The sequence below is a fragment of the Zea mays genome, chromosome 7 (assembly GCF_902167145.1).
Source record: "Zea mays cultivar B73 chromosome 7, Zm-B73-REFERENCE-NAM-5.0, whole genome shotgun sequence".
NCBI lineage: Eukaryota > Viridiplantae > Streptophyta > Magnoliopsida > Poales > Poaceae > Zea > Zea mays.
Window position 1 is genome coordinate 163,429,135 of NC_050102.1, and position 19,095 is coordinate 163,448,229.

At 44.6% G+C, this 19,095-nt stretch overlaps 3 protein-coding genes and 1 long non-coding RNA gene across 4 annotated transcripts; 2 read left to right on the forward strand and 2 right to left on the reverse strand.

Annotated features, from left to right (window-relative positions):
- Positions 1-305: 305 nt before the first annotated feature.
- LOC103633250 (NDR1/HIN1-like protein 26) lies at positions 306-1,259 on the forward strand. Its single transcript, XM_008654947.3, has one exon. It carries the CDS (start codon positions 381-383, stop codon positions 990-992), a length of 612 nt encoding a protein of 203 aa, XP_008653169.1. The 5' UTR covers positions 306-380; the 3' UTR covers positions 993-1,259.
- LOC100382209 (glycerol-3-phosphate acyltransferase 9) lies at positions 1,217-13,263 on the reverse strand. Its single transcript, NM_001174967.1, has 12 exons — positions 13,080-13,263; positions 12,917-12,974; positions 4,893-5,011; positions 3,877-3,976; positions 3,129-3,224; positions 2,722-2,818; positions 2,546-2,633; positions 2,380-2,476; positions 2,087-2,172; positions 1,883-2,002; positions 1,674-1,772; positions 1,217-1,593 (listed from the first exon to the last, which is right to left on the reverse strand). Exons 1-12 carry the CDS (start codon positions 13,184-13,186, stop codon positions 1,545-1,547), a joined length of 1,116 nt encoding a protein of 371 aa, NP_001168438.1. The 5' UTR covers positions 13,187-13,263; the 3' UTR covers positions 1,217-1,544.
- Positions 7,185-12,910, reverse strand: LOC118472991 (uncharacterized). Its single transcript, XR_004851573.1, has 2 exons — positions 12,417-12,910; positions 7,185-7,353 (listed from the first exon to the last, which is right to left on the reverse strand). It is a non-coding gene; the product is annotated as an uncharacterized lncRNA (long non-coding RNA).
- Positions 13,264-13,567: 304 nt separating the features above from the next.
- On the forward strand, positions 13,568-18,612 carry LOC100278378 (Pre-rRNA-processing protein esf1). Its single transcript, NM_001361333.1, has 7 exons — positions 13,568-14,239; positions 15,245-15,361; positions 16,120-16,409; positions 16,693-16,855; positions 17,096-17,224; positions 17,317-18,044; positions 18,157-18,612. Exons 1-7 carry the CDS (start codon positions 13,589-13,591, stop codon positions 18,398-18,400), a joined length of 2,322 nt encoding a protein of 773 aa, NP_001348262.1. The 5' UTR covers positions 13,568-13,588; the 3' UTR covers positions 18,401-18,612.
- Positions 18,613-19,095: the final 483 nt, after the last annotated feature.

The window sequence follows — 19,095 nt, forward strand, 5'->3', positions numbered from 1 at the left end:
ACTAAAAAGACTCTTTATAAGACCAAGACTTGCACATCCGACCTATATACACATGCTGAGAATCACCTCAGATAGAATTTAGACACCTTCTGTTTTCACTTTCCAGCACAGTCCAACTCCCTGCTACTCTGCTAGGAATCAAAACCCAGATAAGCTCCTCTGCAGGACACGTTCTCGCCTTTGCTGCTTTTTTTCATATATATATAAAAAAAATGCTCTCGCCTTTGCTCAAGGCAACGAATATTACTGCCTTGCATGCGTGCACAACAAACCGGGCCTGCAGCTGTATATAAGACGTGGATGTATCTCCATCATGGTGTGCAAGCAAGACGACACAAGACACGCAGCAGCAACACTAGCTAGCCAGCCTAGCAGTAACAATGCGGCGCTACGGGCAGTCGCTGTACCACCCGCAGAGCCCGATGACGCGGTGCGTCAACTTCCTGTGCGCGGTGCTGCTCACGCTGATCCTCATCATCGGCGTCATCCTGTTCGTGCTGTGGTTGAGCCTCCGTCCGCACCGGCCCAAGTTCTACCTCGCCGACTTCTCCATCCCCGTCGCCAACGCCAACCGGCAGTCCGGCCTGGCCAACCTGCCGGTCCGCTTCACCGTCAACGAGCACAACCCCAACCAGAAGATCGGCATGTACTACGACGTGATCATCGCGTCGGTGTTCTACGACGACCAGCTCGTCGCCACGGGGCCCGTCATGAACCCCTTCTACCAGATGCCCGAGGGCGACACGCCCGTTCAGGGGACCCTCACCGCCACGGGCCCCGTCCCGACGGACCCGTCGTGGGGGCGGTTCGCCGGCGAGGTGTCGGCGGGGGGCGTCGGGATGCGGCTGGTGCTCACCTCCAAGGTGCAGTTCCAGGTCAAGCTGTGGGACACCAAGCGTCACCACATGAAGGTGGAGTGCGACCTCACTATGCAAGGGGACGGCACGCTCCGTCCGCAGGACAAGGACTCCCAGTGCACACTCTACTTCTAGCTCGATCTCGCTGCTGCTTCTTGTCTCGGCCTCGCTGATCCACTTTGTTTCAAGGTCATGTTGTATTTAGTGTTTTTTCCCTGCATTCGGCTGATGTTTGCGATTGTTGTAGTGCAATTATTTGTAACACAAGCATGTCAATTCAAGAGTTTTTTTTTTCAAAATGTGGCAACCTCTTCAAATCCAATGTTTTAAATCTCAAGAAGGTACAGAGGATGTAATCTACTCATATTATTGAATCAATAATCACATGAATTAAAACCATTACATCGTCGATTCATAAATACGGACACAGCCTCTGAATAGAGTACCGTGTTTCAAGTGTCAATTCCTAACCAATCATAGAATGAACAGCCACAACACATGCGGCTATTCTTCCTTTCTTGGTAAGTTCACACTACCAATTCTGTCAAATTTCTAATAAATTTACAACAAAACTGAGCTGGGCACTTGACGTGTCCCGGACTTTTTTTTTTCGGGGAGCCAACCGAATTACAAGGTAGCTGAACGGTAAACCACTAACCAAATGCGCTTGTAGTGTTTGATGTCTCTTCATTTCTCCTCTAGTCTCCTCAAGACAGATTCGGCGAATATGCGTTGCCTGAAGATTGGAAACCACTTTAGAAACTTTGGAACTACACAACTCGGGAAATGGGGGAAGGAATGAGGGAGCAAACTCACTTCTCTTCGGTGTGTTTGGGACTAGGGCGGTTGTGTTTCAGATAGCCATCCCACGGGACCTTCTTAAGACCAGCTCTAGCTGCTATCATGTCCCTTACTCTGTTCGAAGCAATTAATCATACAAGAAATAATATATTATGGTCTCTCCAAAGAGACATGGTACTATCAGCCTTTCTTGGAAAATAAAATGAATTAAAAATATATGTTACCTCTCAGCAAACGCAATTGCAGTCTCTCCCTCCCTCAGATATTGAGGCTCCAAGTACCAAACATCACACACAACAGCCCATGATGTCATCAACCGGACCAAGTGCATCGTAAAAGATTGCCTAAAACATTTCATGTGAGGTAATCATGTTAACCAAAGAAAAGTGTGGATGACATAAATTTGTTTCGTCATTTGTATTCCTTACTTCTTACTGTTCCAAAAGGCATCAACAAATATTTTATTGTATTTGATAGCTATTGGACAGACAGCACACCCAAGCTCAAAGGCACCCTACAAAACACACCAAATAAAAAAACATTGTCATAGTAAACAACAGCAAGTGAGCAACTATGCAATTTAATGCCATGCTGTGACTAACTTCTAGTTTCTGGCATTAAATTACTGTTTGGCTACTAGGAAGACCGAGGTAGAGAAGCAAATATAAGAATACCCTCCAACGCACACACAAATGACAGAGTAAATGAAGGTAGGGTTCACCTTCTTGAACATGACCGTATACTGGTTGTTAACACAAGTTCCTTCTGGGAAAATCAAGAGAGGGTTTTTGTCTGGATGTTGAACATGATCACGCAACCTGACAAAGTAATTCTCTGAACAAAATGAACTACATAATAAATGGGTTTGTCATTCAAAGACAACTTACTTCCGTGCCGTAACTTCACGATCCCGGAGATCATTACGGTTAAACCAGATGCAACCCACACTTTCCAAGATAGTCTTCTGAATAAATCCTGCAAATAAATGGGAAATAGAGAAATAATAAATAAAACATTTGAAACTTAAATCAGCAGAGAAGTTTCTGAAGAACTGGAGACCTACCAACCCATCCAGGATGCTTCTGCATGATGACAGCAAATGCTGTCATTTGCTCCAGAATAATGAAATCTATCATTGATGTATGGTTTGCAACAAATACCTAATGCATTGGAATGGAGTTGCAAAGGGCAGTTATCAGCAACGCACTAACATTTAAGGAAGCTACAGTGCTTAGATAAGAACATGGTCTTATTAATGATTCCATTAACACAATTTGTCAATTTCATTGGACCTACAAGCAGTCTAAATGTTAATGCAAAATGTCAACTTTTTTATAATAGAAAAAAAATCAAGTTCCAACACTCTATTATGTTTTACAGTTCAAAAGCATGAACAATTAGCACCTGCCTCTAAGGTTCTTACATATACACAAATCTAAACATGAGTTACCAGAACAAATAAAAGGTAACCTGATGAGGTCGTGTGCTTGGGCGTGGTCCATGGTACTTGATCACTCCAGTCCATGAAGCAACAAAAACACTGCACATCATTTCAACCAACTTCCTCTACATAAAGATTGGAACAAAATAATGTAATTAAGAGACCAAGAATACACAGTATAAAAACCTCTACATGAAGATTGAAAAAAAATGTAACTAAGAGACCAAGAATACAATATAAATGAAGTCAAATGGAACTGGCTAATAAAAACTTTGGGGGTATGGAATGTCGGCTGCGCTGTTAAAAAACAAGATGGAAAAACTGTTCAATCCTCCTAGTGCTACTCTTTTGCAGTCAAATCTAAGCAAACCAAAATATTAATCAAGAGAAATACTGTAAAAAGAAGGCACTTCCAAAATCTTTAAATGACCATCCTTTAAGCACTTGCTAGGCTTAATAAGATGACTTAGAGGACAACCATAGCATAGATGGTCATAAGCGATTTTCATGATGCAGGTAGTTGCTGCCTCATGGAAACTCTATTATGAACTGAACTGATGAAATTGAAAAAACTTGATGATACACTAGGTACATGATGTTAATCCCTATAATTCAATAGTTTAATTGTTTAAAGCCATCACTCAAGGCCAGAAATATCAATAGAAAGTTATTACTCCAATAGCATCATCTCAGAAGTACCCTGAGGAATGATGGATGAGCAGTGATAGAGTGATATTATGGAAGCTAACATAAATATAACGGATCAAAATAACTTACCTCAATTTTATTTCTCAACTTGTCTTGACCTTTCAATAGGAAATGCACGGGGAAAAAGGCAGCAAAAAATGCTAACCATCCTATTGCAAGCGTTAAGGACCTGATTTGATAGTTAAAAAAATCAGCTAGAGGGATTTAATGTTTGACAAAAGAAACAGAGGAAGGTGAAACACTAAGGCCCCGTTTGTTTTGTTGGAATTGAATTCCATTCTAATAATCATAATTTAGACACAAACTAATTAAGTTAATATATTTGTATATGTAATATATTTGTATATTATCCTAAATCATATGATAGAGATAGTTATACACTAGACTTATGCTATAGAGAAACAAGTAGAAGAGTGTGCAATAAGTTGTACATTAGAAAAGTAGCATGCAAATCTATAGAATCAATTTCCATCTCTCACCCCATAAATTTGAGATAGACTTATATATAAACTTTGGAAAGTTACGGAATGTCACATTCTAAAAAAATAGCCTACTCCATTAGTTAGATTCCAATTCCTCAAAATGAAAGGAAACAAATGGGGCCCAACAGAAAATGAATTTAATTGACATGCTTATTTGCAAAATTTTATAAGTGAATCAAGTTTCCAGAAACAAAAGCTTCTACTGAAGCAACTGAAAAAGATGTGGACTGTGTAATCAGAGAGGTGACTTATGATGAAATGGTTTGATATTAATTTTTCAATCTGATCTATGAAAGCAAGTGTAAATCATGTCATTTTTACATTGTTCTCTTAAAAGACAAAGATAACTAAATAGACCCAATTACATATTTAGTATTGTATAAACTGAATAGGGCCTCCCCTCCAAAAGTTTTGCTAGTTATGTTGGCTGCACTTCCTAACCTATGCTGATAATTAAAAAACAACTGCAGAACAACACAAGTGCTAAATAAAGAGTGGGTTTACAATCTGGAGTCTGAGAACTGAGCAGTCTAATCAGTTGAATAATAAAAATTACCCAGGAAAAAAAAAATAGGAATTAGGAATATCTTAAAGTTCAAGTACCTCAGTGGGAAGAGTAATCCATATCGAATTACTACACCGAAGCACCATAAAGGGAACAAATATATGTTCCAGTTCCATGGTTCTGGAGAATTCGACTTAAAGCAGCGCGTGAATGAATCCTGAATATGTGTAAAATGCAGTTGATAAAATAACGACATTGTGAAACAAATAAGGAAGACTCAGAATGACAAATGGTATACTGTTTATTTCATTCGGCAATTTAAGTCAAAGAAACAGTGGCACAGAAGAAATAAAATAATGAAGATATGGAATATTTTATGTAATGATAACCTCTTTGTAAACAAAGACAACCCGAATTTTCACACCTCAAATGTCAAGTGTTATGACCGGTATCTTCTATGCGTGCAGGAGCCAGGAGTTGATGTGTGGAGTGCCATGGGGGCCAGGGCAAGAGGCGTCCCATGGCACGAAGAGGCTCCGGGAACTGAAACCATAAGGTGTCCCAAGCCTGAACCGGTGGTGAACAGTACCCACACTATACTTCTGTAGCAAGGTACTTTAGCACATAAGTTGAGTTTAGGAGGGAGTTAAAATAGAGATTGCTTAGGAGCTAAAATAGAGTTGGTTTAAGAAATATGATTCGTTTGTTAGGAAATGAGAGTCCATATCTACAAGGATTCCTCCTCTAGTTTGCGTGGGAGCCAAGTCCTCCACGAGGTGCAGGGCACAGGGTGACGACATTCCCATCCTTCACCACCACCACTATGCCACCCTGTTCACAGTGCCACCCGCCACCCTCCTCCCCGTCCCTCCACCATCCCCGCAACCCACATTTCCACAAGGGCTGCCTTTCTCATCTGCAAGTGTGCCCTACACTGTAGACACTGACCGTGTACCCGCCGATTTGGCCGTTCCCCGGCTCCCCGCTTCAGCAAGCTCAATTTCTCCATCTACGACGAAAAGGAGGACACCCTGAACTGGCTCAACCATTGTGAGCAGTTCTTCCATGGGCAGTGCACACTTGCCTCAGTTCTAGCTCGCTTCCTACTACCTCATGGGAGCGGTCCAAACATGGTTATACTACTATGCCTTGGAGCAAGATGAGTGCCATCGTGGGAGCGATTCAAGGGTCTTTGCCATCTGAGGTTCGGCCTAACCATCCGTAGCCGTAGCAATCGTCTCGTCGAACTGGCGAGGCTCCCTTCTACGCCATGGTCTAGGACTACCAGGAGCGCTTCAATGCGTCGGTGTGCCACATGTCGAATCTTCTGTCAATCCAAAAGGCCGACCTCTTCATCGGGGGTCCTCCGGAGCACATTCAGGTCGACATCGAGCTTTGAGAACCCTAGTACCTACAGACAACCATGCACCTAGCGTGGGCCTACAAGCAACAAGCTGTGGCCACCATGCCGGCCCTAGTGCCATGGGTGTCCCGACCTCCCCAGCGTCCACCATTAGTGCTACCAGCCCCACAACGTGCAACTATTGTGGTCACGACCGTGCCTCTGCTGGCTGCACCACCAATGGTGGCCCTACCTGCTCCCTCGCGCTGGTTTCGCCACACGCCGGCTCATACCGGCCGAGATGACCAAGCACCGTCATCGAGGGTTGTGTTACAACTACGACGAACCATACATGCAGGGCCACCAGTGTCAGACTACCGACTTGATGAGGCACCTGAGGACCCAGGCGTCGAGGTGGCCCTTGATGATGGGCCTGATGCCTTAGTCGTCTCCCTCCATACATTCGCCGGCATACGCATCAAGGACACCAAGCACCTCTACGCCTACATCCATGGTGATCGGCTCCTTGCCCTCCTGGACACCGGGTCAACCCACAACTTCATCAATGTCGGGGTCATGAGCCGCATTGGACTAACGACGACAAACAACACCAACATCCAGGTCATGGTGGAAAATGGTGACCACATTTCCTGTGAGGTGTGGCATGCAATATGGCCATGCACATCGGTTAGGAGGAGTTCACCATCAATTGCTTCGACATCGACATGGGTGGGTTCAACCTCGTCCTCGGCATCGATTACCTCCAAACCTTGGGACCCATCCTATAGGACTTTGAGGCTCTCCGCATGGCATTCTAGAGAGGTGACTGCCGCGTCCTCTAGAAGGGTGTAGGTTCCCCTCACGACAACACACCATCGGCACTCCACTCCGTCGCCAGTGACCACCAGTAGCCGCTGCTGGATCGCCTACTCCAGCATTACAGCACGATCTTCGACAAGCCCCGTGTACTGACCCTTGGCCACCGGCGCACCCCAAACGCCGAGACGTGAGACAGCAGAAGAACCGGAAGGGAATCACGGTGGGGAAATAGAAACTGACGCAAGGTGTGATTCTGTTTTTCCTTCTGTTATTTCTCTAGTCCCCTGATTCTGTTACAGACACGGCTTATAAGCCACTATGACAGCTAATGACAGCTAATGACTATGGCCCACCATATGGCCTAAAAGTAGTTAATCATCCAACAAAGCTACTCAGACCTTCGAAGTCGTCACACTCGCCCCCTCTTCAGTTGGTACTTGACCCCAAGTACTTAATTCAGGAAAGAGCTGAATAAGCACATTCCAATCCTCCCAGGAAGTAGCTTCATCCTTCTTGTTAGTCCACTGGATCTGCACTTGAGGAACAGCCTGATTCCCTTTACGGACCAAACGACGATCCAAAATACGAACTGGTTTCAGAACGCCCTGATCTAAAGACAGAGTAGTGGGCAACTCAGAAAACACTGGACAATGATTTGGGGTGAAACTCTTGAGCTGAGACACATGAAAGACAGGATGGATCTTAGAATCCGGGGGTAAATCCAACTTGTAAGCCACCTGCCCAATACGCTGCAACACCTTATAAGGCCCAAAGTAACGAAAAGCCAGCTTTGGACAGGAACGAAAAACCACAGAATGTTGCACATATGGCTGCAGTTTAAGCAGCACCAATTCACCAACTTGAAACTCCCTCTCAGTACGGGAACGATCAGCCTTCTGTTTCATACGATTCTGGGCTCGAGCCAACTGCACCTTAAGCAATTCCAGATGTCGTTCGCGAGACAACAGCAGATCCTGGACAGCCATATCAATCGCAGGCACAACCCCATTCCCACCAGATTCAGGTAACAAAAGACTAGGAGCAGCAGCCACAGGGGGATCATAGCCATAGACGACTTTAAAAGGAGAGCAACCCAGAGAGGTGTGATATGTAGTATTGTACCAAAATTCAGCCAAAGGTAACCACAGCTTCCACTTAGTAGGAGAATCATGAGTAGCACATCTGAGATACATCTCAAGACATTGATTGACACGTTCAGTTTGACCATCACTCTGTGGGTGGTAGGCAGTAGACAATAAGAGCTTGGTCTGCATCAGCGTAAACAACTGCTTCCAGAAAGTGCTAGTGAACACTTTATCGCGATCTGAGACAATCGATTTAGGCAATCCATGTAACTTGCAGATGTTGTCAAACACAACTTGAGCCACTTGACCAGCTGTAAATGGGTGCTTGAGAGGGAAAAAATGGGCATACTTGGATAGCCTATCCACCACCACTAAAATAACAGAATAGCCATCCGATTTAGGTAACCCTTCTATAAAATCCATAGAGATATCTTGCCAAATACCAGTGGGAATAGGTAAAGGTTGAAGAAGACCAGCAGGGTGGACATGCTCAGATTTGGCTTTCTGACAAATGCAGCACTGTTTCACAAAGTCCTCCACATCCCTCTTAAGACCTTGCCAATAAAATGCTTTCTTCACCCTTTGATATGTAGCCATGATACCAGAATGACCTCCCAAAGCACTATCATGTAAAACAGAAATAAGTTTGGTCCTGAGAGCTGAATTGTGACCCACCCAAAGCTGATTCCCTTTTTTTATCAGACCTTGGTGTATGGAAAAACCTTCTTCATTAGGACTACTGACAGCCAACTGAGCCAAAAGTTGTTGGGCCACCGGGTCTGTCATATAAGAATTAAGGATTTCTTGCAACCACATTGGTTGAACTTCAGACACAGTCTGCAAAGACAGGACAGATCCCATCCTGGATAATGCATCAGCAGCTAAGTTCTCCCTTCCTTTTCGATATACAATTCTGAACTGCAAACCCATGAGTTTAGACATAGCCTTCCTCTGGAGATCAGATTGTAGTTGCTGACTTTCCAGATAACACAAACTTTGATGATCAGTAAGAATAACAAACTCTTGGTACTGCAAATAAGATCTCCATCTTTCTACTCCATAATCAAGGCCAGAAACTCTTTGTCATAGATGGACAAATGTTTGTTCTTCTCAGATAAAGCCTTGCTCAAGTATGCTAGAGGCTGTCCTTTTTGCATAAGCACTGCACCCAACCCAACATCACTAGCATCAGTCTCAACTGTAAAAACTTCAGCGAAATTAGGCAATGCAAGGACAGGGGTACTGGCCATGGCCTGTTTCAGAGCAGTAAAAGCCACAGTCGCAGCCTCACTCCAAAGGAATTGTTTCTTCTTCAACAAAGTAGTCAAAGGCTTGGCAATGAGACCATAATGTTTAACAAAACGTCGATAATAACCAGTAAGTCCCAAAAAAGCTCGAAGTTCAGTCACAGTAGAAGGAGTAGGCCACTTTAACATGACTTCAGTCTTGCTAGGATCGGTAGAGACTCCTTCCACAGAAATAATATGGCCCAGATACATGAGTTTCTGCTGTGCAAACTGGCACTTAGACTGCTTCAAATAAAACTGATGTTGCCTGAGGGTGTCTAACACCAGTTGCAAATGTTGCAAATGCAAGTCGAAGGTAGGGCTGTAGATGAGTATATCATCAATAAAAACCAAGGCAAATTTACGCAGAAAAGGAGTCAAAATAGAATTCATTGCGCACTGAAAAGTGGCAGGGGCATTGGTCAATCCAAATGGCATTACTTTAAACTGAAAATGACCACTGTGTGTTTTAAAAGCTGTTTTAAATTCCTCGCCCTCCTTCATGCGAACTTGATGATAACCCGCCCTCAAGTCCAGACTTGTAAAATATTTGGTGCCATGCAATTCATCTAAGATTTCATCCACCACTGGCATAGGAAATCGATTCTTCACTGTAAGCTCATTAAGCTTGCGATAATCCACACAGAAACGCCATGACCCATCCTTTTTCTGCACAAGCAACACCGGAGAGGCAAATGGACTGACACTAGGTTCAATCAAACCGGCTGTCAGCAATTCTTCCACCTGACGTTCTATTTCAGTCTTATGAAATGGAGAATAACGATAAGGTCTTGAATTCACTGGAACAGCACCAGGAATGAGGGGAATGGCATGATCGAATACTCTCGCTGGTGGTAAAGTTTTAGGATCATCAAAAACATCCTTATACTGAAGAAGAAGATTATGAACTGCTAGACTGGTAGCAGCAGACTGAGAAGAAGAGGTGCCATCCGGATAGAAATCCAACAAAGCCAAAGCCCACACCTCATTGCCAGAAAACCACTTGCTCAACTGGACCACCGACAATTCAGTCACCGTCTGCTGGACCGTAGGTAACAGACCTTGCAACTGCACCCAGGAGCCTTGATAAGAAAATCCCAGAGACTTTTGATTCCAATTACAAGTAATGGGACTGTTTTGTTTCAACCAATCACACCCTAAAATAGCATCATAAGGCCCCAAATCCAATACCCTCATGTCAGTGGTGAAAGTGTGTCCACCACATCACCACTCAACTGCCTTCACCATAGTAGTGCTCACCAGTTCTTGCCCACTAGCAGTCTTGACTCGAATAGTGGAAACAGGTTGAGGAAACAACCCTGCTTGTTGGACAAACGTGGAATTGATGAAAGTTGCTGAACTGCCTGAATCGACCAACAATAGAAACACCTGGTTTTTAACCAAAGCACGCAAGCGAATGCTATCCACTCCTTCAGTCCCAGAAACTGCATGAACCGACAAACTGCACAAGTCCACCACAGAGTGATCCTCCTGATCCAACTGTTGTAAAACTTCATCTGATAATTCCAAAGCCATGTCATCCACAGTCAAAACATTAAGCACCGCCGGTACTCGTTTTCCACATTTAGCAGCATGTCCAGCATCAAACTTGTCACCACAAGTAAAACATAAACCATGAGCCCGGCGATAATCCCGCAATTGTCGTTCCTTGGACAACCCCACACCTTCCTGAGAGTCAGGCGGTAGCCCTGGAATACCTCTTTTCCCCCCAACAGTGGACTGAAACTTAGGCCGACTCTTGTCCAAAACATCCTGCTGTAAGGTGGCCAACAGAACAGCACGATTCACCGTAGTTGGTACTTGACAACGCACAGGACCTTGAATCTCGCGCTTCAAGCCTTTAACAAACTGAGCGACAAAGAAAATCTCATCCAGCTGAGGATTATGGACAGCAGTACTGTAACGCAAATCATCAAATACTGAAACATATTCCTCAAGAGAGCCAGTCTGTCTCAAATTCAACAGATCATCCATAGCTTTAGGATATTCATACAATCCAAATTGATCCAACACAGCAGAAGAAAAGTGCTCCCAATTCCCCAAAGCATGATGAAGTTTAAAGACCTGAAGCCACTTGGCTGCCTTCCCTTCCATATGCATGGAAGCAGCCATTACCCAGATAGAGCGGGATACCTGATACATCTGAAAATAATCATGGCACTTGTCCAGCCAAATCGAAGGAGATTCACCACCAAACTTGGGAAAGGAAAACTTCATGAACGGAGGAGGTGCCTCGCCAAATTCCTGATGCCCATCCGGTTCATGACGGCCACCGCGCTCCCCATGCCGACGACGATGACCACCACGATCGTGTGGAGCACGATGTCCCCCAGGAGGAACATCACGCCTCAGATCAGAAGCAAACACAGGTGAAGTCGAAGGCGACGCAGGAGATCCATCCCCAAACTGTTCCATGCCAGCCGCCATCTGCTCCAATGTCAACGAAGCCACCCGCTTGCCTGTCTCGGCAATCTGGCGTGCCATCTCATCACGAGCGCGCGCCGCTTGCTCAGCCACCGAATTCGCCAACGACTGTTGTCCCGCCAACTGCTGTTGAGCGCGCTCCACCGATTCGATCCTCTGCACGATTGTATCCAGGGTGCTCAACACTTGATCCCACTTCACTGCTCCAGCCTTCTCAGCAGCCGCCATCGCCTCCAGCACAAATGAGGTCTGGACCGATGGACGCGGTGGTGGAGCCGTGATGACGATCAGTCCACAGTCGACGCAGCGCACAACAAGTCGACGTTGGAGAAGCACGTGAGAAGAAGAAGCGCGGCCAAAGAAAACTGAATCTGATACCAATTGTACTGACCCTTGGCCACCGGCGCACCCCAAACGCCGAGACGTGAGACAGCAGAAGAACCGGAAGGGAATCACGGTGGGGAAATAGAAACTGACGCAAGGTGTGATTCTGTTTTTCCTTCTGTTATTTCTCTAGTCCCCTGATTCTGTTACAGACACGGCTTATAAGCCACTATGACAGCTAATGACAGCTAATGACAGCTAATGACTATGGCCCACCATATGGCCTAAAAGTAGTTAATCATCCAACAAAGCTACTCAGACCTTCGAAGTCGTCACACCCCGCGAGCTGCCACATGTGCAGCCCTACGATCATCGGATCCACCTGCTGCAGGGTACCGCGCTGGTGTCCGTCTGCCCTTACCGCTACCTGCAGTCGTAGGACGGGCTCAAGCGACAATGCACCGCCATGCTAGAGCAGAACATCATTTGGCCAAGCACTTCTCCGTTCTCGGCACTGGTGCTGCTAGTCAAGAAGGTGGAGGGTTCCTCGAGGTTCTGCATTGACTACCGCGCTCTAAATGAGAAGACATCCAAAGACAAGTTCCCCTTCCCCATCCCTGTGGTCGATGAAGTGATGAACTCCTCCATGAGCTCCATGGCACCAAGTTCTTTACCCCTTTTTCAGCTTATATCGTAACAGCTCTCCTAACTAGTTAAACTTGACAGATCATAAGCCTATCCTCTGCCACAAGCCCAGGATGTAAACTCCTAACTCAAAATACACCATCATCAGCAGAAGATTAAAAATCTGAAACACTCACATCGACTATGGCACCCGCTGCCTCGGTTAGCACCGGCGAGATGTCAAGCAGATCGCGCCTGCACATCAGAAGAAAAGCGCAGAAAACCTCATAAGTCTCGTAAAACCGAAGCACTAGGGTTAAGGAACGGAAAATTGAGGATCGACAGGCCTAGGGCAATTACAGATGGAGATTCCTGGGCGCCTCCTGCGGGAGCGAGTCGGGCGGGAGGTAGTCCTCCAGGTTGGGGCGGTCCAGCTCCATGTCCGCCGCCACAGACGAGCTCGCCATCGCCTCCGGTTGCCGGCCGCAGGCCCGCCGCCGGTGAGATGGCGACGCCGCCGAGGAAAATTATGCGATGGGCCGATGGGGAGAGGCGAGCACGTGGATGGGCGTAATGAGGCGCGTACGGTTCCTCCTCTCCTCCAGCGAATTGGTGCTGAGTGCCGTGCGGCCGGGTGTGAGTCGAGTGGAAATCGCACCAACGAGTAGATGCGGCTCATAAACTAGCGGGCCCCAACTTGCAGAAGGTCCATGGGCTGGCTCGGTTGGCTCAAAGGCAATCTTTGCGGCCGGGCCTGGCCCAAAAGGATCGCTTAAGGGAGAGGGTGATCTTCCTTGAGTTGTACCAGCCCTCGAGGTGAGCATCCCTCCCCCGGCGCCGCGCCCTCGGCTTTGTAGCAGCCAGCCGTCATGGCGCCGCCGGCCAGCACCGACGAGACCGCACGCCACAAGAAGGCCAGGAAATCCAAGATCGATATAGAAGAGAAGAAGCACAAGAAAACAAATAAGGCGCGCGCCGCCGCAGAGGACGCCCCGATACCCGACGCCGCCGAGCGCAAGAAGCGTAAGCACAAGGACGGGCGCGAGGAGAAGCGGGACGGCCAGAAGTCCAAGAAGGAGCGCAAGTCCGAGGGAAAGGGAGAGGAAGCCGAGGCGGCCGTGGGGAGGGACGAGAAGATGAGGCGTGCGATGGAGGACGAGCGGTTCGCGGCGGCGCGGACTGACCCGCGGTTCCGGCCGATGCGGAGGAAGGAATCCAAGGTGGCGCTGGACTCGAGGTTCAGCAGCATGATGACGGACCCGAGGTTCGCCTCGTCGGCGGCGCCCGTGGACAAGCGCGGGAGGCGCCGCAAGAAACGCGAGAACCCCATGCTGCATTACTATCTCAACCAAGAGGACTTGGAGGATGATGGGAAGGGGAAGGAAAAGGGGAAGAAGGAGAAACCAGTGCTTGTTCAAGAAGAGGAGGAAGATGAAGAGGAACTAGAGGAACAGGAGGAAGAAGAGAGCTCTAGCAGCGATGACGACGAAGATGAAGATTTGGATGACGACGACGAAGAGGTGACGCTTTTCTTCCAGTCCTTTTGATGATTTAGCTTACATTCAGCTTGATTTGCTCTGGCCGAGGCCGGGAGTTACTTTCTATAAGTTTTGCAGCTTTCTTCCATTTTCTGTCGTCCTATGTTAGTGCAAGGTCTATGCTCTTTAGCTCTTGCGCCAACTATTGCACCTATCTTAAACCAGCACGGTCATACTGGCTTCATGCCCTTGTTTTCAACTGTTGATAATATACTTTAGATTCTTGAGAACAATGAGCATTGGAGACCTTCCTGTTTACAATAGCCCGATTGGTTATGTTTAACTATTAGTTTCTTAATTTTATCTCACGTGGACTAATGCGCTAGTTTTATTGCAGCGCAAGTTATTGTATTCTAGTCTCTAGGATCTATTTTTCATGCAGACCTCAGGACTCACGGCTCAATTCTGGACTGAGTCATATAGATATATGTATTTCTGTATTGCATTTCAACATAGCACACTTGATTATGGACATCTCAGTAACATTGCTTCAATCCCTGTTTTAAGTGAAGTAGTATGCTTATATCTGTAATTGTCCAAGATATATGCTTGCGATTATAGACTTACACAACCAAACAACTGCTGAAGCCTGCACCCAGGAAAACATTGGGAGTGCTTCTATTCTTCATAATGCACCTCATCTTCTGTAAGTGTGAAAATCTACTCGTACTATGGTGCACATGTGGAGCCACAAAAATCAAATTTTCCTTTGTTTTTTTTTGGGTGGGGGTGGGAATAGGGGTAATATTTTCAGAATTTTGTTGATACAATATTTTTATTGCAAATTCAGTTTCCTGTGTTTCTATGCTCTATCCTATTGCATGTTTTATTATTTTGTTTTTACCAGTCTTGTTACTTCCAATTTTCTGATGCTTAGAGGATATTTTTTAAAGTTCTATATAGTTCTTTGCCTGGAAGAACATAATATGCTATGCTACAACATGCCAATTTTTTATGGCTAATTCTTGTTTTTTATTTTTCCAATAGTGCTCTGTTGGCAGTGACATTGCTCATTACTTAATGGGAAGGCATGATGATACACCTATGATTGACAAGGAAACTCACAGGCTTGCTGTTGTTAATATGGACTGGGATCATATTAAGGTGTGTGCTAGTGCAATAATTACTTCATCCTGAGAAGTGAACTGCTGTGCCTAAACAAATATCAGCTATGTTAAAAGGCTATCGTATTTTACATGCATTTAAGAATTAACTGGCGTTATCAACAACTTGAAATATAACTGTGAATCTAACATGTATCTTCTATGTTGATTCCAAATGATAAATTCATGAGTCCCTGCAAAAAAAAAGGAATATTAAGGATTAAAAGTAAAGTAAATGTTGACGGTGAATCACTGAGTTCCTTGATCTATTTATGCGTTAGCTGATCAGCTATTGCTCGTATATACATGATAGCCAAAACCATAATGGAACCTAGATCAATGCAAGCATCTTAACTTCAGATGTCCTAGACTCCTAGTCCTAAATTCTAGTGCAGGCAGCCAACATAACTCCCTTCATAAAATTTGAAGGTTGGGCCACTATTTTGTGTGGTTCTATGTAGTTAAGATTATTCTTAGGATCAGGATGGAGACAATCCAACAGGATTTTTACCTACTGGCTGTGCAGAATGGCTAATTGAGATAATAAGCCGTCACTATGTATGATTGATAGAATGATACCAAATCCAAATCTAATTTATTGAAAATCATCTGTTGCTAAAACAGTGAAGACCTGAACAGCCCCTTACCATTTATGTGTGTATTTTTAAGTTCTTCCTTGCAATTTTTAATGGGTTAATTTGAGTGCAATGAGCTGATGATGCAGTGACTATTATTGCCTTTTCATCCCTATTTCAACAGGCAGTTGACCTGTATATGGTGATGACTTCTTGCCTCCCAAAGGGTGGGCGAGTTTTGTCGGTCTCAATCTATCCATCAGAATTTGGACTGAAGTGCATGGAAATTGAGTCAACACAGGGCCCAGCTGCTCTGGTCAATGCCAATGTTGATAAAAAAGACAGTGATGAAGATGAGGATGACACGGATGATGATGAAGAGAGCACTGATGATGATGTTGATGAAGAAGAAGAGGAAGTTGACTCTGATAAAGAGAATAACAAACTGCGTGCTTACGAGCTAAACAGATTGAGGTTAATATTGAATTGGAGTGAAATTCTTTGATGGTAGATTTTTATTGTTATTTGTTTTTCATGTGTCATGACTGGTAAATGATATAAATTTGGCATCTCCAAACTGATAGCAACAAAAGTGTGTAATAGATTAGTTAAGGTGGAGCCTCCTTAACATATTTAGCCTTGCTGTCATGGTGTCATATTATTTTGTCAGTTGTTTTTTTATTTGTTCCATTTTAACATGTTAGTATCCAAGGGTTACATTTTTTTTGCTCTCATGCTTTAATTTATCCTGCTGCAGGTATTACTATGCAGTTGTGGTGTGTGATTCCAGCGCAACAGCAAATCACCTGTACATGACTCTTGATGGGACTGAGTTCTTGAAAACAGCAAATGTGTTTGATTTGCAGTTCATTCCTGACTCTAGGGAGTTCAAACATCCTGCTCGAGACGCCGCTACAGAGGTACCTTCCTTTGCTGATATGCATGCACTTCATAACCAATTCTTCGTAGTAGTATTGGTTGAGCAGTGACGAAATATTGGAATAGTAAGCATAGTGCCAAGTGTTTTTTTTTTGAAAAGTTACTGATACTTATATTCCCCCTTTTCATTTCTTTTCTTACTTTTTGGTTTCTAAGAATGTACAAGGTTCTAGTCGTGCTAAATGAAGCTTCTGTTTTGTAAATAACTTGAACGATTTCAGGCACCTCCGAGTTACAAGGAACCTGATTTTGAGACTCGTGCTTTGCAACATAGCAGAGTTAAGCTCACCTGGGATGATGATGAACCTGAACGTAAGAAAGTCTTGAGGCGAAAGTTCAATGATGATCAGGTTAGTTTTTTTATGTTCCAATTTGTCCTTGCAATCATTTGTTTCTTTTACTCTTATATGCAACTTTAGTGACTTCTATTTTTCTGACGCAGCTAGATGAGCTTAACATGTATTTAGCAAGTGATGACAGCGCGTCAGATAATGAAGGTGTAGACGATTCTGAGGATGAATCTCTGCCAAATGGGGGATCCAAACGGAAGCTAACAAAAGAGGAGAGGTTGGCTCTTCTGCTGCAAGGAGACAAATCTGATGAGGAGCAAACTGATGACCAGGATATGGAGATTACATTCAACACGGAGCTTGAGGATCTTAGTAAACGGATCCTAGAGAGAAAGAACAATGAGGAGAAGACCATCTGGGAGAAGCACCAAGAGAAAATGAAAGAGAAAAGGAAGGGTAGGAAGAGGGGACTAAAGGACGAAGATGATGATAACCACTACATCAGCGATGATGAGCCTGAGAATGATGATGATTTCTTTGCAGATGAACAGTCTGATGAAGAACCTAAGCCGAGCAAAAGCAAGAAACACAAGGCAAAGGCAAAAGGCGAAGCAAAGAGGAAAGGAAATGATGGGACCACAGATGAGCATTTGGAACAAGAAGCAACCAAAGATGAGTTGGAGCTCTTGGTTGCTGGTGACCAGGATACTGCCAATGGTGCAAAGGGTTATAACTTGAAGCGTAAAAAGGGCAAGAAGGGCAAAGAGGAATCTGCTGATGACAAACTTCCTGACATTGACCTTAGCAAGGATGAGAGGTTCTCAGCAATGTTTACTTCCCACTTGTTCGCATTGGATCCAACTGATCCCCAGTACAAGAGGTACGTGCTGCATACATTTTACCTTGTTATGATACGCCGTGAGACTTGCTTAATATTTCTGGTTTGGTGTTCACTCGTGCTGGAACGTTTCGAATGTTATTTTATATGATAGGAGTGCCGCCTTCATGCGAAAGCAAGCTGGGAAGCCAGGGGTACATGGGGGCAAATCAAGCAGAGAACCTCCGCTGGAGGGTTCGTCTCTGGGAGGTACAGTACCACCTGACGATGCTGTTACTAACAATGATGGTCAGAAACCTGATGGTTCAGCCACAGAGAAGCTGCAAATTTTGTCTGCTGTTAAGTCTCTCAAGAGAAACCTTGGTGCATTCAAAAACTCAAAGACAGGTGACCGATAAAAAGAGCATCATTTTTGTTCCGGCTATTACACTTAATCAGTGAAATCCCTTTGTTGGAAAATGGTCTCAGTTATATAGTCTTCGAGATAGTTTCATGGTTATGTATGCTTATCTCTGATTCTGTAGACACGCGTCCAATCTTTGGATTTTCAGTTTTGACACTATCCAGATTCCAGAATCCAATAGAACGATTCTGTTCATTTCTAGTGAGATAATTGGTTTAATTTATCAATTTAGTCACAGCGCATTTGAATATCTGGCCTTGTTGATGTAATCTCTATGCGGGATACTAGCAAGAGGTTGAGACTCGTAGAAAGTTTATTAGGCTGTGCCCAATGTTGGATGGTAGTCTTATCAGGAGATAAACGACAGCTCTAGGCTCAGCCAAGCCATCCTTAATTGTGGCCACTGGTAATTATATATGCGGCGCCAAAGCTTATCTTTTGTAGCGTATTTCTCCTTATTTACGATTTACTCTAGCCATCAACCATGTGAATGGGTATATAAACTGGCCTGTTAGAATAGATATAAAAAATAGAATATCTACATAAGCAGGTCAGAAGCTCACATTTGTTGTTAGGGTTAGATGGAAATCTGAAAGTTTTAACTGAATAAGATATCTAGATAAGTAGGCAGATGCTTACATTTGGTGTCAGAGGTGGATGGAAATCCGAGTTTAAACTGAATAGAATAAT

What these genes read in the sequence shown, in the direction of transcription:
- LOC103633250 (XM_008654947.3), top strand. Translation starts at nt 381, where the DNA reads ATGCGGCGCTACGGGCAGTCGCTGTACCACCCGCAGAGCCCGATGACG.
- LOC100382209 (NM_001174967.1), bottom strand. Translation starts at nt 13,186, where the DNA reads ATGGCGAGCTCGTCTGTGGCGGCGGACATGGAGCTGGACCGCCCCAAC. An exon ending in GAAGCATCCTGGATGGGTTG is followed by an intron (nt 2,634 to 2,721) that starts GTAGGTCTCCAG and finishes ATTTATTTGCAG; the next exon opens with GATTTATTCAGAAGACTATC. An exon ending in GCAATTGCGTTTGCTGAGAG is followed by an intron (nt 1,773 to 1,882) that starts GTAACATATATT and finishes TGCTTCGAACAG; the next exon opens with AGTAAGGGACATGATAGCAG.
- LOC100278378 (NM_001361333.1), top strand. Translation starts at nt 13,589, where the DNA reads ATGGCGCCGCCGGCCAGCACCGACGAGACCGCACGCCACAAGAAGGCC. An exon ending in TACGAGCTAAACAGATTGAG is followed by an intron (nt 16,410 to 16,692) that starts GTTAATATTGAA and finishes ATCCTGCTGCAG; the next exon opens with GTATTACTATGCAGTTGTGG. An exon ending in CTCGAGACGCCGCTACAGAG is followed by an intron (nt 16,856 to 17,095) that starts GTACCTTCCTTT and finishes GAACGATTTCAG; the next exon opens with GCACCTCCGAGTTACAAGGA.